General features: G+C 49.1%; 1 protein-coding gene and 1 pseudogene across 4 annotated transcripts in view; one reads left to right on the forward strand and one right to left on the reverse strand.

The window, feature by feature from the left end:
* Positions 1-23,357, reverse strand: part of ST14 (ST14 transmembrane serine protease matriptase) — a 41,246-nt gene extending 17,889 nt beyond the window's left edge. Inside the window, exon 1 of one of the 4 annotated variants that reach the window (XM_059930022.1) lies at positions 23,310-23,357. In XM_059930022.1, the coding sequence (XP_059786005.1) occupies positions 23,310-23,342 (33 nt within the window). In that variant the 5' untranslated portion in view covers positions 23,343-23,357. Of the gene's footprint in view, positions 1-11,393; positions 11,486-21,722; positions 21,805-22,315; positions 22,549-23,309 lie in introns of those variants that run through there. The other 3 variants (XM_059930020.1, XM_059930023.1, XM_059930024.1) reach the window with 3 other exon arrangements.
* A 610-nt stretch (positions 23,358-23,967) lies between these two features.
* On the forward strand, positions 23,968-24,791 carry LOC132369526 (iron-sulfur cluster assembly 1 homolog, mitochondrial-like; annotated as a pseudogene).
* Positions 24,792-25,255: the final 464 nt, after the last annotated feature.

A 25,255-nucleotide genomic window follows, 5' to 3' on the forward strand; every position in this document is an offset into this window, starting at 1 on the left:
AGCATGAAAAACAAACAAAACTTCCAACAAACAGGATGGCAGGGGGTCTCCAGGAAGAGGGGGGCATGAGTACGGGCGGGCAGGTGAGGTGTCTGCAGCACGCGATGACAGGTTGGCAACTTTTCCGCCCTCTGGCACACACTCTATCTGCTGCCCTAAACCCAGGGAGGGGCTGTGCCCTTTTATTCATTTATGATTATTGTTTTTTAAAATTTTATTGATTTTATTTTTTACTGTGTTGGGTCTTTGTTGCTGCGCGCGGGCTTGGGGCTACTCTTCATCGTGGTGCGCGGGCTTCTCACTGCAGTGGCTTCTCTTGTTGCGGAGCACAGGGTCTAGGCGCACGGGCTTCAGTAGTTGTGGCACATCGGCTCAGTAGTCGTGGCTCGCGGGCTCTAGAGCGCAGGCTCAGTAGTTGTGGCGCACGGACTTAGTTGTTCTGTAGCATATGGGATCTTCCCAAACAAGGGCTCGAACCCGTGTCCCCTGCATTGGCAGGCGGATTCTTAACCATTGCGCCACCAGGCAAGTCCCGGGCTGGGCCCTTTTAGGGTTAACTGCCTCATACCTACTCCAACAGGGTGTGTAATAAAAGCAGTAAGTAGCCCCACCCCAAATTCCACAGATGTGGCCGTGTTTAAGTTTACAGATTTGGTGTTTTGGTATTAACCTCATAACTGTAAATGATGTGCTTGAACTGCCATTTCATGATTTGTCACATTCAAACATTACCTATTTACTCACTGTTGTGAAAGATTCTCCCCACTCCTGCCACATCTGGATACTCGTTTCTCTAACTTTAGTTTCCTAATTGGTTATATTTGTGACTTTATCTAATATCAAACACAGAAATACATCCCATAGCTAACCCTACCACGGTAATCATATTACAATATATAAATGTATCAAATCAACATGGTGTACATCTTATTATGTCAATTACATCTCAAAAAGAAATAAATTTTTAAAAAGAAAATAAAAAACACAGCCCAGAGGCACTTAAAATGTTTCCAAGCTGCTTGTTCTGGAATTTGTCTCCATATTTCTAAATAATATGCCAATGCCAGTAACTCCTGATTCATCTATATAAAATATAATCAGCTGACTTCCTATTATGATAGGGTGGATTTCGATGTCCTTCCTTCTCTGTCTCTCACCCATCCTCCCAATAGTTATGGGGCTAAAGTTTAAAAAAAAATTATATCCATACTGTATGTTTTCATTATTAGCCCTTGAAAATATTGTTCACTACTGTTTCCTTCTCACTACAACTGAGTTGTTTTTCCTGCTGTGAACATTCATTTACTTGGGTTTCTTTTTAACATACACCCAAGTCATTCCATACAATCTAAGAGCACTGCAATGTTCTTCGAATCTTCCACATATAAAGTCTGTCAAAGAACCTCTCCTTTCATTTTCCTCCTGGGGGCACTCTGTCCTTTCCCACAGCTGCTGTCTGGAACTTCCTCCTCCACCATCCTGGGAAGTTCCTTCAACTCCCTCTTGTGTGTGTGGTTTGTCGTTGTTTTGTTTTGTTTTTGTTTTTGTCTTTTTGGCCGCACTGCACAGCTTGCAGGGTCTTCGTTCCCTGACCAGGGATTGAACTCGGGGCCATGGCAGTGAGAGCACCGAGTCCTAACCACTGGACCACCGGGGAACTCCCAACTCCCTCTTGTGTTAAAACCCCTATTTCCTGGATTCCATGTCTTCATCTCTCTTGGCTTACTTCATTTGGGTGGAACACATACTTCAGTAGTTTCCAGAGAGGGACGTTTCTTGTGACTTTACATGTTTAGAAGGACCTCAATTCTGCACTCATGTTTGTTGATGGTTTGGCTGGGTATAGGACTATAAGTTTCAAATAATTTTCACTTAGAATTTTGAAGGCTCCAAAGTTTTCCAGCTTCTAATTGTGCTTTGGAGAAATATGATAATAGTACAAATCCATTATTTTTTTTTTTTTGAGTTTCTTTAGGAGTTTTTGTTTAAATTCCTCTACTTTTTTTTTTTTAATTAATTATTTATTATTTATGGGTGTGTTGGGTCTTCGTTTCTGTGCGAGGGCTTTCTCTAGTTGCGGCAAGTGGGGGCCACTCTTCATCGCGGTGCGCGGGCCTCTCATTATCGCAGCCTCTCTTGTTGCTGAGCACAGGCTCCAGACGCGCAGGCTCAGTAATTGTGGCTCACGGGCCTAGTTGCTCCGCAGCATATGGGATCTTCCCAGACCAGGGCTCGAACCCGTGTCCCCTGCATTGGCAGGCAGATTCTCAACCACTGTGCCACCAGGGAAGCCCCCATTATTTTCTGTTCATGATTTGTTGTCTTTCTCTGAAAGTCTTGAGTAAATGCTTTGAATTGGGTCTTTAAATTTCACTACACTGAGCTCTCCACCTGCCCTTTGAATCTGGAAACTCATATCTTTCAGTCTGGGGAACTTTCTTGTATTATTTTGTAGATTATGTCCTCTCCTGCATTTTCTCTCTTCTCTTTCTGTAAGTTCTATTATACTGATCCTCTGCTTTACTTATCCATCTTGTTTTGTAATCTTTCTATTGAGTTTTTCATTTCTGCTATCAAAACTTTCATTTCCAAGAGTTCTTTCTTTTTTTTTTTTTTAAATTTTTATTTATTTATTTATTTATGGCTGTGTTGGGTCTTCATCTCTGTGCGAGGGCTGTCTCTAGTTGTGGCAAGCGGGGGCCGCTCTTCATCGCGGTGCACGGGCCTCTCACTATCGCGGCCTCTCTTGTTGCGGAGCACAGGCTCCAGACGCGCAGGCTCAGTAATTGTGGCTCACGGGCCCAGCCTCTCCGTGGCATGTGGGATCCTCCCAGACCAGGGCTCGAACCCGTGTCCCCTGCATTGGCAGGCAGATTCTCAACCACTGCGCCACCAGGGAAGCCCAAGAGTTCTTTCTTATTTTATGAATTTTGGAGGCAAAATCTTCTCATCCTGATATTTCTATTGAGTAACTTTTCTCTGTTGTTGACCTTCTCTTTCGTGTTGAAGACTTTCCTCAAATGCTTGAGGATGTGTGGCTGTTTACTCATATTTAGGAATGAAGTCCTAAAGGTTGTTCAGAAGCTCTGTGGGCATGGCTTGTCCACAGGTGGCTTCACCTTGGGCCACAATTCAGTGGCTAGCCAGATATTTCACTGGGCACTCCCAACTGCTAGGCTGTGTAGACCTTTTCTATGGGATGGTTTAGTTACTGCAGAGAATAGTTTTCTAATCTTCTGGGTGGGGTGATTTAAACCCAGCCACTACCATTCAGAACATGGGAGAGAAAAGACCTGTGACTGTTTTCCCCTTCACTTCAGCCTTCTGGCACCTGCTGTCCTCAGGTCTGGAGAAATCAATTTCCCATCCCTTATGGGGGACTCATGGGTAGGAGTAGTTTTGTTTGGGATGAAGGTGGGGCTCTGGGGATTTCTAACAATGCCCTTCCCTGTCTCACCTCTATCTTCCATAAATACCTGAGCCCAATTCCTGAGTCTGGCAGAGGATGTTATCAGAGAAATGTTAGAAGAATATTTCCAAGCACCAAAGAGAGGTATATCTCTTCAGATTGAAAGGGCTCACTGAATGGTGAGAAAGATAAATGAAAAAGCACACATAACAAAAGATATCATGTTGAAATTTCAGAACACCAAAGCTTAAAAGTATATCCTCTATTGCAAATGACATGACTGACAAGGGCTTAATTTCCAAAATATACAAAGAAGACATACAGATGGACAATAGGCACACAAAAAGATGCTCAACATCAATAATTATTAGAGAAATGCAAATCAAAACTACAATGAGGTACACCTCACACCAGGCAGAATGGCCATCATCAAAATGTCTACAAATAATAAATCCTGGAGAGGGTGTGGAGAAAAGGGAACCCTCCTACACTGTTGGTGGGAATGTAAATTGGTGCAGCCACTATGGAGAACAGTATGGAGGTTCCTTAAAAAACTAAAAATAGAGTTGCCATATGGTCCTGCAATCCCATTCCTGGACATATATCTGGAGAAAACCATAATTTGAAAAGATACATGCACCCCAATGTTCATAGCAGCACTATTCACAATAGCCAAGACATGGAAACAACCTAAATGTCCATTCACAGATGAACGGATAAAGAAGATATGGTATATTTATACAATGGAATACTACTCAGCCATAAAAAAATGAATTAATGTCATTTGCAGCAACATGGATGGACCTAGAGATTATCATACTAAGCGAAGTTAGTCAGAAAGAGAAAGACAAATACCATATGATATCACTTATATGTGGAATCTAAAATACGGCACATGGGAATTCCTTGGTGGTCCAGTGGTTAGGACTCCACGCTTTCACTGCTGAGGACGCGGGTTCAGTCCCCGGTCGGGGAACTAAGATCCCTCAAGCCACAAGGCGCGGCCAAAATAAAAAAAAAAGTTAAAATACGACACTAATGAACTTAGCTACAAAACAGAAACAGACTCACAGACATAGAGATCAGACTTGTGGTTGCCAAGATGGGGGGGGGGGGGGCGGGGGAGGGTTGGACTGGGAGTTCGGGATTAGCAGATGCAAGTTATTATATACAGGATGGATAAACAACAAGGTCCTACTGTATAGCACAGGGAACTATATTCAATATTCTGTGATAAACCAGGAAAAGAATATGAAAAAGAATATATATATGTAACTGAGTCACTTTGTTGTACAGCATAAATTAACACAACATTGTAAATCAACTCTAGTCCAATAAAATAAATGTTTTTAAAGGAGTACATCCTCTACACGCCTATCTGGCTATTTTTTCCCCTCTCTCATATTTTACATTTCTTTGTCATTTAGTTCTATTTTGGGATTTTTAAAAAAACTTACTCTCATAAACCTTCTATGGAATTTTTAAAATAGTTTCACTGAGGTACAACTGACATAAAATAAACTGTACATGTTTAAAGTGTACAATTTTTGGCATATGTATACACCCATGAAACTATCACCATGATCAAGGTAATGAACCTATCCATCACCTTCCAAAGTTTCCTCCTGGCTCTTCCCTCCTTTCCTTCTCGATTCCCTTTCCCGTCCCCAAACTACCACTGATCCGCTTCCCATCAGTAAAGATTAGTTTGCTTCTTCTAGAACTTCATATAAACAGAATTAAACAGTATGTACTCTTTACTGTCTACTTTCACTCAACATATGAGATGCACCTGTGTTATTATGTTTATTATATTAACAGTGCATTCCTTTCCAGCGTTGAGTAGTAGCCTACTGAATGGATATAACACAATTTGTCTACTTAGTCACCTGTTAATGGATATTTGTGTTGTTTCCAGGTAGGGGTGATTACAAATAAAGCTGCTATAAACGTTCCTGTATGAGTCCTTGTACTGATATATGCTTTCATTTCTCTTGGGCAAATACCTTGAGTGGAATAGCAAGTTTGTATGACAGCTGTATGTTTAACTCTTTAAGAAACTGCCAAACTGTTTTCCAAAGTGACTGTACCATTTTACATTCCCATCAGCAGTGTGTGAGAAATCCAGTTGTCCACATCCTATCCAACACTCGATGTGGTCAGTCTTTTACATTTTATCTGTTCTAATAGAAGTATCTCACTGTGGTTTTAAGTTCCTTTTCCCTACTGACTAATGATGTTGAGCATCTTTTCAGATACTTGGTTGCCATCTGTTTATCTTCTTTGGTGACTTATCTCTTCAAATCTTTTGCCTAGCTTTTAAAATTGGTTTGCTTAGTTTCCTATTACTGTATTCTGGTTACAAGTCTTTTATGAGATATATATACTTTGAAAGATTTTCTCCTAGTCTGTGGCTTGGATTTTCATTCTCTTGTCTGTGTCTTTTGAAGAAGAGAAGTTTTTCATTTTGATAAAGTCTAATTTATCAGGTTTTTCTTTATGGATTCTGATTTTGTGGCTGTATTTAAGAAATCTTTACATAACCCAAGGCAGCAAGGATTTTCTCCTATGTTTTCTTCCAGTAGTTTTAATGTTTTAGGTTTTTGATTTGGGTGTAGAATCCATTTTGAGTTAAAAATTTTTTTTAATGGTGTAAGGTATGGATCAAAGTTCTTTTTTTTTCTTTTTTCTTTTTTTTCCCTTTACATATGGATATCCACTATCATCTGTTGTGCAGACTATCCCTTTTCTACTGAATTGCCTTTGCACCTTTGTCAAAAATCAGTTGTCCATTTATACACGGGTCTACTTCCAGACTCTATTATATCCCATTGATCTCTTTTTCTATCTGTATGCTAATACCACCCTGTCTCCATTACTGCAGCTTTGTAAGTCAAAAAAGCTATTGAAATAATAAGTGAGTTTAGCAAGGTTGCAGGATATAAGATCAGTATCTAAAAATCTATTGTACTTCTATACATTAACAATGACCAATTGGAAATTAAAACTAAAAAAAACCCCAAAAACCCTTACAATAACATCAACAATATGAAATACTTTTGGGAAAATCTGACAAAAGATGCAAAACACCTGTACACTGAAAAATACAAAACGTTGGTAAGAGGAAATTTAAAAGACAGAAATAAATCAAGCAATATCCTGTGTTCATGGATTGGAAGACTCAAGAGAGTTAAGATGTCTGTTCTCCTCAAATGTGCCTACAGAGTCAATACAATCTTGATCAAAACCTCAGCGGGCTGTTTGTAGAAACTTATGAGCTGCTTCTGAAGTTCACATAGAAATGCAACAAGCCCTGAAAAAGAATAAAACTGGAGGACTTACATCACCGGATCTCGAGATTTACTAAAAAGGCAACAAATGTTTTTATTTATTTATTTATTTACTAATTTATTTATTTATTTTTGTCTGCATTGGGTCTTCGTTGCTGCGTGCGGGCTTTCTTTAGTTGCGGTGAGAGGGGGCTACTCTTCATTGTGGTGCACGGGCTTCTCACTGTGGGGGCTTCTCTTGTTGCGGAGCACAGGCTCTAGGCACACGGGCTTCAGTAGTTGTGGCTCGCAGCTCTAGAGCGCAGGCTCAGTAGTTGTGGCACACGGGCTTAGTTGCTCCGCGGCATGTGGGATCTTCCCAGACCAGGGATCGAACCCGTGTTCCCTGCAATGGCAGGCGGATTCTTAACCACTGCGCCACCAGGGAAGTCCCCAAATGTTTGTTTAATTTTAAAAAATCATATATTTCATTTCCAAGAGTGACTTTTATCCTTAGATGGTTCTTTTTTGAGCAGTCTTTTCTATTTTATGAATGCACTACTTCCTTGTTCTTTCTTAGGATACAAACTTGCTTGTTTTTATATTATCTTCAGAATCTTGTCTTTGCCCTTCTAGGCTATAGGTTTGCTTTAAATGTCCAATGGTCCTTGGTTGTCTAATCATACTTGAAAAGGAAAAAACAGTAAGGCTTTAGCTAGACTCTCTGAGCAGACTGTGGTTTTTTTTTTTTTGTTTTTTGTTTTAATCTAGGCACACGGGCTTCAGTAGTTGTGGCGCGCGGGCTCAGCAGTTGTGGCTCACGGGCTCCAGAGCACAGGCTCAGCAGTTGTGGTGCAAGGGCTCAGTTGCTCCGCGGCATGCGGGATCCTCCCGGACCAGGGCTCGAACCCGTGTCCCCTGCATTGGCAGGCAGACTCTCAACCACTGTGCCACCAGGGAAGTCCCTGTGTGTCTATGTTTATATGTGTTGGAAGAAATGTAACATAATAGTTTAATATGTTTATTTTCAATGTACAGGGTAATTTCACAACTGTTTTCTTACCCAAGCCTCACAACAATCCTGGAATCATGCATGACTGGTGCCCTCACTGCCGTTCTACGGAAAGGCAGGGAGAAATGGTGACCTTGCAAGATCACACAGTCACTGGGCGGCAGCTCCAGATTTGATCCTGATTTTCTACCTCCCTGTGGTCAGCTTCCAGGACTCAGGGAGCAAGTATTCTGGGATATGGGAAAGCAAACTCCTTGGGAAGGGGAAGGTGGCCAACAGCATGGACAGCGGAGGCCAAGGGCCACCCCAGCCTGGCCGTGGAGCAAGTTGTCAGCCGTGGCGCCGGCTCACAGGCAGGGCCCTGGTCGTCCCTGCACTGTGAATACCAGGCTCCACTCAGCCCACAGATGCTGTTTAATCAGTAACTAGATGACTTCCTTTTATTACCCTACTCTTGGCTCCATTTTCAGGCATATTAGAGATCATCTTGCCTAACCCAGTCCTTTCACTGATAAGGAGACTGAGGCTGAGAGACAGGGAGTGACCTGTCCAAAGTCACAAAGGGAGTGAAGCCAGTAAAGCAGCAAAGCGGGACAAGCCACACCAACCGTCGTCGGGGTTTCACGGATGCACGGGATTGGGTGGCCCCCGGGAGCAGGTGGCAGGGAGCTCCCATCCGTTCGGGCTTAACTGAAAACATAACCTTCTCCCTACACATAACCGTCTCTCTACAGGCTGCAGAGCCAACAGAAGAGGGAGGATGCTGGTGCCTGCCTCCGCCTGTCCTCTCTTTCGTAAAAGTAACACATTTACAGGTGCACATACAAAACATAGTGTTGTAAAGCAGGTGCTGGCCTACCACAAACAGAGAGAGGCCATGCAACTCTCATGGCCTCTTCTCCCCGGCCAGCTCGAGTTAGATCTTGGCTCAAGGCCAGCTCAGAAAAGAGAGCAAGGGATGACTTCCTGGAGGACAGACAGGCATCAGGGGTGCACACAGAGGGAAGCCCCAAAGGGACAAAGGGGGAGAACCCAAGGGGTGGGGTGCAGGGGCAAATCAGATCACCACCATCCCCACCCAACTTCCTGGAGGGATAGAGGGAGTACCGTCCAAAAATCCAGGAGGGGAGACGTATAAGCCCTGGAAAATATCATATTTTCTGCTGGTTTAAGCACACTAGTGCAAATGACGCATATCCTCCCCAAGGTCAGTGGTTGTCCAAAAAAACTAATTTATAGAAGGTAAAAAGGAAAAGGCATATTTTATTTGATGCTATAGGAAAAACCTTTGTGGTCACCCTACTCCTGTTAAGTACGAAACTCACCAGGGCTGAAAGCTAAATGCTTAGCAAGCAAAACTGTGTTCAAGTCAACCACAGAATCCTCATGCTGGCGAGGACCCTTTACCTGGTTCCCCAAGCGCACACTGATGGCCTGGCACCAGCCACTCGCTCACCAGGGCCCGCTCTCCCACCGGCTCCAGGGACCAGCAGATCCAAAGCCAGAAGGTGGCATTGGCAGCTGAGTGTGGTCCTCATGGGAGAAAAGCTACTGGTAAGTGTTCACGTTTATAAATAGCAAAAACAATACTAACGATCTAAAAGTCTGCACAAGATTTCAGTCAAAGCAGACGGAGAAGAAATAAATCTTCATGCCAGGCTCTCTTTTTAAAGACTGTTCCTCATTTGGCCAAGGTTGGGTGTGATTTGCTGGGAAGGCAGGGGATGAAGCTGAAGACTGAAGAGGTGGCCGAGAGTCCTGGGAGGGGCCACGAAAGGCCCTCACGTGACGTCTGGTGATGTGCTTCTGCAGCAGAGGATCAAGGTCAAGGGACAGAGGTGATGTCACTGGCTGGAGACACCGACCTGAGACGAAGACAAGGGTGGCTGGCTTCATGTGCCACGTCCAACTCTGCCGTGGACTGGTGGCAGGCGCTCTCCGCTCATCGGTTCCGTGACTCGGTGTACCCACCACCAGCTGGGGCGGATTTCAATTCCATGATGTCATCCCGCCACCGTGGTCATGAGGACCATAAAATATCCCTGAGATGGTTCAAGCAAGAAAGCACAGTCTCAGCACCTGCAATGGTTTTCCAAGGTGAGGGCCAATTCCACGGCACTTCGAAGATGCTTTTCTTTTCAAGAGGAAAGACAAAGCCAGCATGACTCTCGTGGCCACTCCCTGATGCCAGTTCGAATCAGATCCTGGCCAGAGTCCCCAGAAACTCAGCATGGGCTCAAGGCCACCGGAGACGACAGAGCAAGGAGTGGATTCCAAAACTTTACACTGTATGTGCCATCCCGGGAGATGCTGAGAACAGTACGCGTAGCACTGAGATACCAGGGGTGAAACTGGAGAAAGGCCCCTTCTTCAAGCTGCTGGTGATGAAGGGACCCTGTACTTAGATGGACTCTCTCCAGTTAAGTCAGCACCCACAAAAAAATTCAAGAGGCTGTGGGCAGCGTGCAGCCAATATGCAGGCTCCCAAGGGTGGCGACTTCACCTATCCTGTGGCCACAGCAGTCCTGGCCCAGCGAAATTATGAGCACAGAAAGGACACTTGATTTGCTCATCACAGGACCATCGAAGCAACAAAGGAGAAGGGAAAAGAAACCCATGTCGGAATCCACCCACTCACAAGCCCGGGGCATCTGATCCCAAAAGAAGCCAGATTCTCAAGAAACAGGAAACTCTCATTGATGGTACCACTCCAGCATACTCCAGACTTGCCTAGCCATGAAAAATAACGATAAAAAATAAATAAAAGATGGGGCTTCCCTGGTGGCGCAGTGGTTAAGAATCCGCCTGCCAACGCAGGGGACACGGGTTCGATCCCTGGTCCGGGAAGATCCCACATGCCGCGGAGCAACTAAGCCCGTGCGCCACAACTACTGAGCCTGCGCTCTAGAGCCGGCGAGCCACAACTACTGAGCCCATGTGCCACAACTACTGAAGCCCCCGTGCCTAGAGCCCGTGCTTCGCAACAAGAGAAGTCACCGCAATGAGAAGCCTGCGCACCCCAACGAAGAGTAGCCCCCGCTCGCCACAACTAGAGAAAGCCCACGCGCAGCAACGAAGACCCAACACAGTCAAAAAATTAAAAATAAATAATAAAAATAAATTATAAATTAAATAAATAAATAAATAAGAAGCACAGCGCTTGCTCAGCATCCAGATTCCCCAGCCCCTCCCCCAGGAGATTCCACTGCAGCACGGCAGGAGCAGAGCCCTGGGGTCCGCAAGTCTAACCTGTGTCCCAGGTCACTCTTGAGAACTAGATTGTGAGAATACGCTGCCGCCTACCATTCCCAGGGGGCTGCTGGCCTGGCTCACTCACCCCCCGCCGCAGTGACAGGAGCCAGCTGGGTCGTGTCAGTTTCAGTCAGCCTATTTTAAGCAACCACCTGGGATGCAAGGTATCTGCGCAAGGGGCTGGACTTGGCTTCTGCGCCCAGGACCTTCCCACGATAGGTTATAAGCACCATCCAGAAGTCCCGGAGGCTGCCAGCAGATTTCTGCAGATACACACTGCCAGCCAAGGCCGGTCAGCTGGTGATGGACTCCCAAAGCCCTCTGCCTTCTTGTTGCTTGACCTCTCACCCTTGCCCTTCAACCTCGTTACGGTCCTCAGCTGTCGCACCTGAAGAAGGACCTGCCGGAAAATGGGGGAGGCTGCGGGGCCCTAAGGAGGATCCAGAATTACCTGTAGATCTGTGAGTCCAAGGAGAACAGAAAGCTGACCCAGAGCCAATAGCTCTGACTGAAGGAAATAAAATAACCCAAAACTCTGCACACCTGGTCAGAGCGGGACGGAAAGCCCCAGGGGCCTGACTCAGCCAACCACGGGCACTGTCGGCCCGGGACCCGGTGGTTCTCTGCCAGCCGGCGTCAAGCTCCTGCAGGTTTCATGTCTGTGTCCCCTCCCGATTCCTGGCACTGCCCAAGCCCCACCCCCCGGCCCATACCACTGTGGCACTGGCACCACACCACCTGCAACCAGACTCCGTGGATACAAGCCTCGTCTTTCTTTTATGAGGGGTTGGAGTTGGTGGATTTCCACCCTTTCAACACTGGTCTGGGGGTGCTAACCTTGACCCCAGCCAGGAGGCCCCCAAAGCTGTAAGGAAGCAGGAGGCTGGTGCCATCCTGCCACTGAAAGGCTCTGCTCCTGTCACCACCTCCCAAGCCCAGCCTGTCCCTGAGGACACAGCCCAGGGCCAAGCCCCTCCAGGAAGTGTCCAAGGACCACCTTGGTCCACAGTCTTTCTCCCTGGGACCTCACCTCCCTCAGACCCTTGGCATCAATGATACCCCCCAGCCACAGAGGGCAGACAGGCAGTCCTAGGAGGTCAGGCTGCCCCACTTTCCTCTTTGTACTGCTTCTCTACTCCGTACCCTCTTCCCTTGACCTTGCCCAGGGTTAGAACCTGACTGACTGATGGGCTGAAGGACTTCTCTCTTCCTAGCCAGAATCAGGTAGCCTACCCAAGGCAGGTGCCAGGACCCAGGCAACTTTCCAGACCTGTGTCCACGCCTAGAAGGGGAGAGAATGCTCAGTCCACACCCCAGGGATCTGCTGATAGCCCCCCAGGCTCTCTGGTGTCAGCCAGCCCGGCCACCTGCTATACCCGATACCGAGGCATCTAAGTTTAGGCCCTCCCGGTCTCACCCTCTCCCAGTCCTCAGTTAAATGCTCCCCCAGGGCACAACCTCTTTTGTAATTCCAACCAGAGAATTCCATCTCAGATGGGATCCAAGATTGTGTAACAGAGCAGCACCCCCAAACCCAGCCAGTCTCTTTGATCCCACAAACTTTGCACCTGCCCTGTCTTTTCTGGCCAGAGACCATCTTCCTGGGGCAGCCACGCCCCTTTCTCCTGCCCCCGTCACCTGACCGGGAGCAAAAGTATCTGCCCGCAGGGGCACAACCACGCAGGTTCCCCCAGAAGCTAAACCGGAAAGAGACTAAACAAGGAACCAAGAAACAAGACTAAGAAACTAAGAAACGAGAAACTAAACAAGAAAGAAACTAAACAAGACAGAGGTGAAGGCAGTACCGTGTAACTTCTTTTCATCCTTCTTCTTGACTTTTCACCAAGCCCACATTCCGATTTCATGCGCTAGTGCTTTTTCTAGCTATTGACATTTTTGTTGAGATCACTGTAAATTCAAATGCAGTTGTAAGAAATAATACCAAGATCCCTTGTACACTTTGCCCAGTTTCCCTCAGTGGTAACATCTCATAAGACTACATTATAACACCACAATATTGATATAACCCACAGATCTGATTCAGAGTTCCCATTTTACTTGTACTCTTTTGTGTGTAACTATTAAGTTCCATAAGATTTAATCACTGGTGTATGTTCCTGTAACTACCAAGAGTCAAGATTCTGAACAGTTCCAACGCAAGGATCCCTCCCACTTCCCTTCTGCCCCCCCAGCCACTAGCCTAAAACTGTCCTTTCAAAAATGTTAGATAATCCCTCATCCGGGAAGATCCCACATGCCACAGAGCAAATAAGCCCGCACACCACAACTACTGAGCCTGAGCTCTAGAGCCCGTGCTCCGCAACAAGAGAAGCCACCACAATGAGAAGCCCGCGCACGGCAACGAAGAGTAGCCCCCGCTCACTGCAACCAGAGAAAGCTGGCGTGCAGCCGCGAAGACCCAACGCAGCCAAAAATAAATAAATAAATAAATAAATAAATTTTTTAAAAAATGTTATATAAATGGATCACCCAGTATAGAATTTTTGGGGATTGCTGCCTTTTTTCACTCAGCAAAATTCCCTGGAGCATCGTGCATCAATGCTTTGCTCCTTTTTATTGCTGAGTAGTATTCCACGGTACCTTTTAGCCTTTTTTAACAGCTGCCTTGCTGGACCCAGGGATCTGAAGAAGTTAGTGGAAACACCCAAAGCACACCAGCCTCCAGGAATTGACTATGTTCAGAAACGCCTCTTCCACCTTTTCAGTAGCTCCCAGGAATGTTCACTCAGCTACAAATCTAGCTGTTTGGGAGAAAGCACTGAAAACGCAAACAAGAAAGCCCCGTCGCCAGGGGAGGGCGCCTGGAGGCCCCAATCCACAATTACAACCTGTGCACAGAAGTCAAAGGACGGGAGAGAGGAGAGAACTGTGTCCTTGGGATCGGATTCTTAGAGCCGAAACAGTTTAGACGTCATTGCATCTCCGTCCTCCCAGGGCCACCCTTTCTGGGGCAAAGAGTATTTTCAGTTAGGGCAAGCGTTACAAAGTTCTCCCTTCCCCCCAGGGTGATCGGCATCACAATAGCCCCGCACATTAGCATTGAGACAGAACCAGCCTAATTCCTCCAGCTCAGGGAGGCTCCTGAAATACTCTTCTGGGTCTGCTCTTTCTCTGGCTAAAATGCTCAACTCAACGGTTCAAAGTGTTTTCTGAACCTCTGGCCATCTGCACAGCAGCAACATTCCCGTTCAGACAATGGAACCCAGAATTCAACAGCATAATCCAAACAGAGCCTGCAGCAAGGTCCCCATGAGGGCTGTTCGTCAATTTCCTCCCTTATTCCGCCATCACTCTGTTTCCATCAATTGTCCAATAACACAGTCAATTAGCACACACAAATAATACAAATAAAATAATAATAATACAGAATGACAGATCCACCTGATGAAAGTTTACACAGCAAGAGCGGTGTTTCAAAGAGTAGGAAATAACATGGAAAAACTCTCTAAGATACAATATTAAATGAAAAAAAAAAAAAAAAGTCAAATTGTTGGGCACTTCCCACCCTTCCAGACTCAGCTTAGGTGTCTCCTCTGAGATGCTCCCAAGGAAAGCCCCTGCCCCACCATTTTAGTGGGGTGACATCCTCCAGTTTCCCTGTCACCCCAAACATACCCGCATCCCAGTCTCTCAGTCTGTCAAAGTTAATCATCTGCTCCTTAAGGATGGGGGAGCGGAGAGGGGGCTGCGTCTTGCCCCACAATCTTAGCATGGGTTAAGATTTGTAATAAACGTGTGATGAATTAATTCATTACAACCATGTCTTTAGCTGCACAATAGGAATGACATCATGATTCCATTTGGGGAAGAATACGTGTACACATATATATTAATATCCACATAAGTATTAGTTCATGCATAGAAGACTGTGGGATAATAGAAACTAAACTATTTATAGGGGTTATAAAACCTGGGGAAGAGAATTTCAGAGGAATTTCACTGTGTGTATTTCTGTATTGCTCAACTTTAAAAAGTCCTTTCCTGGCTTCCCTGGTGGCGCAGTGGTTGAGAGTCTGCCTGCCAATGCAGGGGACACGGGTTCGAGCCCTGGTCTGGGAAGATCCCATATGCCGCGGAGCTACTAGGCCCGTGAGCCACAACTACTGAGCCTGCGCGTCTGGAGCCTGTGCTCTGCAACAAGACAGGCCGCGATAGTGAGAGGCCCGCGCACCGCGATGAAGAGTGGGCCCCCCCTTGCCGCAACTACAGAAAGCCCTCGCGCAGAAACGAAGACCCAACACAGCCAAAAATAAATAAATAAATAAAGTTTAAAAATAATAATAATAAAATAAAAAGTCCTTTCTAACTTTAATAATCAGAAAAAAGAAAGCAACTTTTTTTTAGAAAATATGCATAGGCAATACCAAGTTATTAAAATGTCTCTCTAGGAAATTCCCTGGCGGTCCAGTGGTTAGGACTCCGCATTTTCACTGCTGAGGGCCCGGGTTCAATCCCCGGTCCGGGAACTAAGATCCCGCATGCCTCGTGGGTGCAGCCAAAAAAAAATAGTATAAACAAATAAAAATATCAGGGAGGGGGAAAATTTTTTACTTTACATTTTAGGGAGCCCCATTACATGCCTGGCTTCGTCAGCTCAAAATTCTGGATCTGCTGTGGTGCCCTGTTCGCCCCTCAGACTCCTCACGTCCCAGCTGTGGGAGGATGGAGGCTTTGCGTCTGCTGTCAGGGTGGTGCTCTTACCCCTAAGGCAGCCGGACACAGTGCTATCCTCAGCAGTCTCTCCTGCAGGCAGCCCAGGTCCTTCTGACTCATGATTAAGTCATCCGAGGTATTGGCCTTTCCCTCCCACTAGGGTGTCATCGACAGAGCTGAGAAGCAAACCTCCAAGACTTCATCAGAGTTGTTACTAGATAAGAAATGACACAGGGCTTCGATAGTGGCACAGTGGTTAAGAATCCGCCTGCCAATGCAGGGGACACGGGTTCAAGCCCTGGTCCGGGAAGATCCCACATGCCACGGAGCAACTAAGCCCATGTGCCACAACTACTGACATTGCGCTCTAGAGCCCACGAGCCACAACTACTGAGCCTATGTGCCACAACTACTGAAGCCCACGTGCCTAGAGCCCGTGCTGTGCAACAAGAGAAGCCACCGCAATAAGAAGCCCGGGCACCGCAACGAAGAGCATCCTCTGCTCCCCGCAACTAGAGAAAGCCTGCGTGCAGCAACGAAGACCCAACGCAGCCAAAAACAAATAAATAAAATAAATCAATTTATAAAAAAAGAAAAAAAAGAAATGACACAGGAGGGAATCAGGGGCAGCCCCGAGGCCACCGCCCCAAAGGACATGGATGCACGAGGGGACCCTCGTAGGCCCAGCTGCTCAGCCAGACACCACCCTCCAGACCAGACTCTCCTCCAGTCCCTGGCCCTCCAGCGTGACCATCAGATAGGAGGCTGATATGCCTTCCAGAATATAAACAGTACATGTACAGGAACACACTAGATAAAACCCATGCATGTGGCAAAGACTGGAAAGAGTCATGCAAAACGTAAACAACCTGATGAGTCCCATTATGATTTTTAGTTGTGTGTGTAGTAAAAACAAAGCTACATTTTTCAAAGCCTGTTGAAATCCCATCTCCAGCCGGTCTCCTGGTCTATCAGGTGAGTAACCTCATCAAGAGGAGAAACCAGACGAGTTTGGTGTGAGAGGTCTTTAGTGGATTCATGTTGGCACCTGGTTCTCAGTACTCTGTTGAACGATGTGTCCTAGGATTTTGCTGGGGATGTGCATCAATCACCCTGTCTCTGGAATACAACTGTACAATGGCTTTGCGGTTAAGGCTATAAGCTTTGAAGTTGCACAGATCTAGGTTTGAACTCTTGCTGTGCCTCTGCCTTTGGGCCATTATGCAAGCCCTCTGCATCTCAGTGCTGTCATCCGTAAACTAGGCGTTTTTCGCGTATAGTTGCTGTGAGGATAAAGAAAGAGAGTAAATTGAAGTCCTCATATTTAGTGATGGGTAGCAATGATTGTCATCATATTCTTCTCCATCTTTTCACCATCATCACCACCAACTCAGAGAGACAAAGGATCCAAGATTCTGACTGGTTAGCCAACTATCACAAGGGTTCTAAAGGTTCTGTTGCTAAGCCTGGACAGAATAAGCACATTCTGAAAATATGAGATTCCAAGACAGAATTTTCATAGGAATCTGCTTCTAGAAAAGTTCTTAGTGGGACTTCCCTGGTGGCTCAGTGGTTAAGACTCCACGCTCCCAATGCAGGGGGCCCGGGTTCGATCCCTGGTCAGGGAAATAGATCCCACATGCTGCAACTAAAGATCCCGCGTGCCACAACTAAGACCCGCTGCAACCAAATAAATAAATAAATAAATAAATATTTTTTAAAAAAAAAAAGAAAAAAAATTTCTTAGCAAAGAAAAAAGGGCAATTACTGCCCATGAGCTCTGAGCAAACCCCAAATACCCTTCTCACCTCTGCCAGCCAGGGTGAGAATTCCATGAGAATCTTGGAAGTTCCCATTTCCCATTTCTGTACTACCAAATGGTTATTATAAATGTGCTAAGTAAGCTCCAGGCATTTCAGAAAAATCCCAAGTAGAGAAAATCCATTTTCTTACGAAATCAAACCCACTCTTACCCTTAGTAATTCTTCCCTTCCTGAGCCCACTGCGCTGCCAGCCCTGCCTCACACTGCAGCAGTCCAAGAAGAATATAGGGAAGCCAGACGGCCTGAGTTCAAATCCTGACCTCAACACTGTTTCGCTGTGACCTTAGGCAAGTTACTTAGCCTCTCTGTGCTACACTTTCCTCACCTATAAAAGGATAATAATAGTCTTACTCTAAGAGGTACAACACCAATACACGGTACGTGCTCAATAAACCCAGCGATGATTATCAGTATTCTAAACGCTCCAGTAGTAGCCAGTGAGCAAGGTCAGAAGCCACATCTTTGGGACCTGGGCTCCTTGGGGGCTCGTCACACCCTCACTCCTCTTCCAAGAACAGACTTTCTCTCTTAGGAGAGACAGGAGCCAACAGCCTGGGCAGAACCACAGGCCAGAGAACGAGCTGGCAGCAGGGGACTCCAGAACCACGGCGGCCACAGGCCGCAGCTAGCAGTGAGAGGCCCAGGTTGGGAAGCCTGTGGTGAGATGCGCCCTCACCAAGGAGCCGGCTCTGGACAGACCCACGCCCGAGTGATTCCCAGGGGTAGCAGGCGACGTGGGCTTCCTCCTTGGGCAGCTGTCAAGCTAGTGTTGTCTTCTCTTACCCTCAGTTTTCCCGTGTCCTAAACGAGGGCCACGGATTTCCAAGTCCTCCCAGGACCGAGGTGGAGGGAAGGGTGTTATAAGGCCCGCAGGCTTCCTGTCCATTCACAGCACCCAGGTCTCTGCCTTAGTTCCCACTGCTTACCAGCGCCCCTGCTCTCTCCTCACCCCTGCACACAGCTCCCAGCACAGGGCCTTCCCCTTCCGGAGAGGCCAGCGCAGGCTCAAAGAACCGAGAAAGGAAGAAGTGCTTGCAGTTCTGTTTTGTGTGGTAGGAGGGAGAAAGGGATGTGTAGCCGGTCTTAGCACCCATTTCCCTTTCACAGGAGGACCTTCCTCGTAGAGGCCAAGTAAAGGGAGAGAAATGGAAACTGAAGAGGGCTTGCATGGCTGGGATGCTGTTCCCAGCACCCCTCGAGGACACTCCCTGTGCTCGGCAGGTAGGCCGCACACCTGCGCAATTGGCATCCTGACAACCCGGGTTCTCAGCCTCTTCCCATGCATCCTGCTGACTCGACATCACCTTACAGTTTGTCTTGAGGCTTTTCCAACTCAGAAATTCAAACTGTGTGATTTGTACACCAGGCTGCAACTCACGAAGGGCTTTCATGTAAGGTATCCCCTTTAATCTTTGCAAAAAACCTGTAACATATATATCATCTCCATTTTATAGCCACAGAAACTGAGGCATAGAGAGATTAGGTAACATCTCTGAGATCACCTGGCGGGAAAGCGGCAGCACCAGGTCTTGGCTCCACGTTGGATACTCCTGTCACCACATCACAGATGGCTCTGGCCACAATTCACCCACCCTGGCCCTTCGAGCCTGGGTTAGACATCCCTCCTAAGTGGCCCGCGGGCTTCTCCAGAACCCAGTCCTTATCATGCAGAACTCAACTCCCTGAAGGTAGGGACTGTGTGACTGGGCTCTTTCTCAGGGCTATTGCCCAGCACCTGGCACATGCTCCATCGGTGGGCACCTAATAAATAGCTATTATGTGGATGAGTGAATGTTTGACCAATTAACAAAGAGATGAGACTCTGAATAGCCAGAGCTGCACAGCCTGGCCCCTACGACCTCTGATTTTGATCCCACCACATCTGACTTCTCAATCCTGGTCTCTGCTTGCCGAGGAGATACTGAGTCTTACCCAGGGCAATGCTGACTTGAGGAGGAACCAAGAGCTCCTTCGAAGCAGCTTCCTAGCCACCATCAAAGGTTCAGCAGGGGCCAGGACACCCGGCGAGGCAGGCTTCCCACTTCTCATTAACAGCCACAAGAACTGGCATCTGTGCCCCTGCTCTCATGCAGGCAGGGCTCACACAGTCCCCAGACACAACACATACATCAGGGCTCCGGAGACCATGGGAAACAAAGAGGTGGCCACTTCCCACTAAATAGGAACAGGTAGAAGTGGGGCAGGGGCCAGAGTCATCAGCCTTGGGAAGGAGGCAGCCAGGTACAAGCACCATCAAACAGAATCCTTCTCCAGCCACGCAGGGATGGAAGAGGCCAGGAGCAAGGAACTCAAAAGCAGCAGTGCCCCTGTGAGGCCCAGCAGGACCCAGCCAGGCCCTGCTAATGCCAAGGACAAACCCAGGGACAGCAGCTGCCCCTCCCAGTCAGAAGATGAGTCAAGGGAGAGCCTGCAGACCCTGAATGCAAACACTGCAGGGTGACCCAGAGGCTGAGAGCTCTGGGAAAGCACGGAGTGGAGGGGCACATTTGAAGACTTCCTGGAGAGACAGACAGGAGCTCTGGGCACAGCAGGCTACTTCCTCCAGGACAGTGAGTCACGTTTAATGTTCGCACACAACTCTCAGCGTGGGTCTCAAGAGGGGAAGCTCCTTAAGGGAAACAACCATATCTTTTTTTTTTTTCTCTCTCTCTTAATATCTTTTTTTTTTTTAAACATCTTTACTGAAGTATAATTGCTTCACAATGGTGTGTTAGTTTCTGCTTTATAACAAAGTGAATCAGCTACACATATACACACGTTCCCATATCTCCTCCCTCCCGCATCTCCCTCTCTCCCACCCTCCCCATCATCAAAAAATCTACAAACAATAAATGCTGGAGAGGGTGTGGAGAAAAGGGAACACTCTTGCACTGTTGGTGGGAATGTAAATTGATACAGCCACTATGGAGAACAGTATGGAGGTTCCTTAAAAAACTAAAAATAGAACTACCATACGACCCAGCAATCCCACTACTGGGCATATACCCTGAGAAAACCATAATTCAAAAAGAGTCATGTACCAAAATGTTCATTGCAGCTCTATTTACAATAGCCAGGACATGGAAGAAACAACCATATCTTATTTGTCTTTGAGAGCCCAGCTCAGGACGAGGTACAGACTGGGTTCAATGGAGCTGGGCAGGAGAAAAGACAGAGTGACCCATGCGGGGGAAAACGGCAGAAACGGAGTGGAAGGAAGAGCCCAGAGGAGAATGGATGAGCTTCAGGGCAGGTGAGAAATGAGCAGGGACCAAGGGGGAAGGAAGCGAGGGCTGACGGGTGGCAGCTCCGTGGGAGCTCAGAGGACGGTGTGCAGCGCGGGCGGTGAGAGGCGAATCCAGGAAGACCCAGCTCTCCCAGTGTCAGCAGGAGACAGTCCCAGGAAGGGGAGTGAGGAAGAACAAGTGACGTGGAGGGAGGGAAGAAAAACAGTCCTGAAATAACAAACACCAAACAGCAGGCCCTCTGCTGAGGAGGCAGGAGTCGAGAGCCCCAATAGGCAATTATCAGGGATTCACAAACATGGCAATTACGGAAAGGAAACAGAAGCCACATAAGACGGCCACCCAGCTGCATCCACCTCCCGCAGGGCAGACACTCAGTGGGAACACAGACCTCAGCCTCCAGACTGCTGCTGAGTCCACACTTCCTTCCGCAAACGGGGTGGAAAAGTGGAGAAGACAAGAGTGCCCAGCCTCAGTTGCTATCTGTGGTTCAGGGAACCACGGCAGCCCCAGAATCTGGCCTTCTGCAAGCTCCCTCAGTCAGGATGCCACTTGGAGAAAGGGACTGATTTGAGAGACCTCCAAAACCTGGCCTGGCATGGGAGCAACGGCTGTAGTGCGGGGTAGCAGAGGAGCTTACTGACCCCAGGATCCCGGGGGAAAGGGAGAGGCGGACCATCCATCGCTCCCCCCTGAAAAAGCCCCTGCCTCTCAGCGCCCACTCAGTGTGCGGGCCTTCCAGGACACCGGGGTCCCCGCTGGCAGAGAGGTGGAGCCCTGGCTGCTGGTTTTGCCTGGGCACTGCCACCTAGGTGCAGCCATCAATAAAGCAGCTAACAACCCATTCCCGCCTCTCTACGGTAAGACAATGTTCGTTTTTAAGATCTTTTAAGATGTCCTTGTTCTTTCTGCCAAACGAGAGCTTCCTGCTTCAGTGTCTCCAAAAAGCTCAAGACGCAGGTTCTCATATCTTGTCCCACAGAGTTACCTTCCCAAAGGGCTCCATCCCCCCCTCGGAGAAGCCCAAGCAAGCCCCACCTTGGAGTCCTAAGCTCCAGGCTCCATGGCAACCGAAGCTCTGGTCTCCCAGTTGCCCTCTGCACAGGTCCTCTACTGCCTTCTGACCAGCAAGACAAAAACAAATTCCTGCAGAGGCCCAAGACGCTAGGACTCCAAAGCCCCCTGGAAACATCCCTTCCCCGGCCCGAATCACCCACTCAGAGCCTGCGCCGCTGCTTCCTTTCCCGATGTGCACGGACAGCGCGGAGTTCTTGAGGGACCGAGATGAGCCCGCTTCCAGGCCAGGGAAAGGCCCGAGGGGCAGGAGGGCCGGGACAGGGGACCGCGGGACCGCCGGAACCGGGGCGGGCGCCGCGAGGCTGGAACCGAAGGTCCGGCCGGGAGCCCGCCGAGCAGGAAATTCCACCTGTCGGGTCGGCGCCGCGGCCACAAACCGGCAGCGTAGCGGCTCCCTTGGCCAAGAGAAGCGCGGTGCTGCCCGCCCCCTGGGACCCCCGGCCCCCAGCCCCCGGGCCCGCCGGCCCCCGGCCCCCCCAGGCCCCCGGCCGCGGACCCCCGCGCGCCCCGCCCCGAAGGCGCCCGCGCCGCTCGCGCCGCCCGCGCTCGCCCACCTCCGGCCGCGAGGTGTACTTGAGTCCCGCGCCGAGGCCCCCGGAGCCGCCTGTGGCCCTGCGCGCCCGCTCGCTCTTCATGGTCCCGGAGGCCGTGCGGCTCAGGCCATCGCCGCGGGGCCGGGGCGCGGGGCGGGCCTGGTTCCGGTCTCAGGCCCAGCGCTCCGGCCGCAGGGGCTCTGCCGGGCCCTTCCTGTCGCGCACAGGTAGTTTCAGGGTGTGGCTCCCGGGCCGCCCCGCCCGCCGCGCCGCCGCACCTTCCCGGGCCCGGGCCCTCCCCCTCCCCCTCCCCCTCCCCCCCTCCCCCCTCCCCTCCCCCCTGCTCCCCTCCCCTCCCCCCTCCCCTCCCCTCCCCCCTCCCCTCCCCTCCCCCCTCCCCCCCGCTCCCCTTCCCCTCCCCCCTCCCCTCCCCTCCCCCCTCCCCCCCGCTCCCCTTCCCCTCCCCCCTCCCCTCCCCTCCCCTCCCCTCCCCCACCCCCATCCCTCCGGGCTCGGGACCGCCTCCTCCCCTCGGGAAGCGGGAAAGCGAGGCCACCGCCTGAACGTGGTGGAAAGGCTGGTGGCCACCTGACTGGGGGTGGCCCTCGGTCCGCGCTGTGCCTCCGCACGGAACAGGCGGGCGGGAAGGACCGAACAACAACTGCGAAACTTAATCCCTCCCCCCCTCCCCCCACCCCCCGCCCTCCTCCTCGAGTAGAAGTGGCCCTTCCCGCTGGAAGACGACCTCCCCGCCGCCTCCTAGAGGCCCACCTTGGTTTCTTTCCCTCCCTCCCCCCTGCATCTTCAATCTCTCCCCACCTTGCTCCACATCCAGGTCTCAGTTATAACCCCTCCAAACCCAAACAAAACCCAGAACCGCCCCTGGCTCAGCCTCCCGCTCTGGCCACTGCCCTCCTCTCGCTCCAGGCCAGCAGCTGCCTCTTCTGCCGCTAGGAGGGCCGCGCTGTGGCCGAGTCCAGCTCCCCCTGAGTTCCTCAACCCAGTGCCCTCTTACCTGTCCCCAGGCTCCCTCACGCATTTGCAGCATCCGATACCGATTGATCCCGTCCTCAAATGCCCGCCTTCCCTGGATTCCGGTCCTACCTTCTGGCCCCTAAATGTCAAGGTTCCCAAAGCTCTCTCTCTTCAGCCTCCTCCTTTTTTTCTCTACACTTTCTTGGCAACTCATCTTGTGGCTTCAAGTAAGTAAATCTGCCTTCCTAGCATTGGCATCATGAAGGAGTGCCACTTCGGCATTCACAATTGCTTGGGAACTTCTCCATTTGTGTTCTACTGGCGTTACAGAGTCAACAAATATCATTGGGCACATATTATATGCTAAGTACTGTTCTGGGTGCTGGGAAACAAGAGTAAACAAAATAAAAACCCCTGCTTTGCATCAGCAAGCCCTGAACTTCCTTCCCAGCCTTGCCATCTTGCACTGTTTTCTCCATTTATAATATTACTGTTCTCCTAGGCTCAAAACCGTGGAATCGCCTTTGACTCTGCAGCCCCCTTGCATCTCATACCTAATTCGTTCCAGACCTGAGCAAGTCTTTCTCTTCAGTAGCTGATGTGTACCACCTCTCTTTCCTCCCCATTCAGAAGACCCCACTTCAAGCTCTTATCATCCTTTGCCTGGATTAGTATAAGAAGCAAATGGAGAATGTGCCCACCTTATCCATGGAGAGAGGCTGAGGTGGCCAAGCTCTGGCCCGAGGCCCCGGGGCGCCAGGGCAGCGAGGATGTTGGCTTTGTTAGTCGGGGCCACTGTGCAGGCTGTGAGCCAGAGGAAGCTGCAGCCCACCCGGGGCCACCCTCACTCTGATCCCATCAGCAGTAAACAAGATAGAACAACTTCTGAAAGATAAGCCTGAACACGTAGGTGTGAAAGTTGGTGTCCAAACCAAGGGTTGTAATGGCCTTTGCTACCTGCTAGAATATATGAAGACAGGGAAACTCTGACTAGGAGGTCGTTCAAGATGGTGTCAGCATGTTCATCGAGAAGAAAGCACAGTGTATACTTCTAGAAACAGAAATGGACTGTGTTGAAGACAAATGATCCAGTGAGCTTGTGTTCAACAACCCACACATCAGGGCTTCCCTGGTGGCGCAGTGGTTAAGAATCCGCCTGCCAGTGCAGGGGACGCGGGTTCGATCTCTGGTCCAGGAAGATCCCACACGCCGCGGAGCAACTAAGTCCGTGCGCCACAGCTACTGAGCCCACACGCCACAACTACTGAAGCCCGTGCGCCTAGAGCCCCTGCTCCGCAACAAGAGAAGCCACCGCAATGAGAAGCCTGCGCACAGCAAGGAAGACCCAGAGCAGCCAAAAACAAATAAATAAAAATAAATAAATTTATTTAAAAAAGAAACAAACCTCAAAGGAACATGTGCCTGTGGAGAAAGCATTAACGTTAGACTTCTCAGGACTACTCGTGCTGTAGGCCCCAGGAGAGTTGTGGAAGCTCTAGGGCTTATTGAAGAAATCATGTGACTGTCACGTGCTTAAGGTTTGTAATGCCTGGCTGCCTTACAAGGAAAGGAAAGTGGTGCGTTTAGAAAAAATAATAATAATAAGCAACTGGCTCTCCTGCCTCCAGTTTGCCACCCTCTGACCTCTCCGGCACACGGCAATCAGGTTACTCATCCTAAACCACAGCTCCCGTAAAACCTGCAGTGTCTCCTGGATCAAATCCAACTTCCTTGCCTGGCTCTCACAGCATGACCTGTCTTCCTTTGCAAACTTGCCTCCCGGCACTCCTACTAGGACCCCTTTTCTGCAGCCAGACTTCCCCACATTTGCACCTTTCCTAAAGCTTCTCACCCGCTGGGAAGCCCTTCCCCTTCACAAGCATCTCTGCACATTGGGACAAAGTCGCTTGCACAACACTAGTCATTCATGTTCTTCATCGAGTATTTCCAGCTCTCTGCCTTCTGGGCACAGGCTAGGATGTGAAG

Source organism: Balaenoptera ricei, chromosome 8 (genome assembly GCF_028023285.1).
Source record: "Balaenoptera ricei isolate mBalRic1 chromosome 8, mBalRic1.hap2, whole genome shotgun sequence".
Lineage (NCBI taxonomy): Eukaryota > Metazoa > Chordata > Mammalia > Artiodactyla > Balaenopteridae > Balaenoptera > Balaenoptera ricei.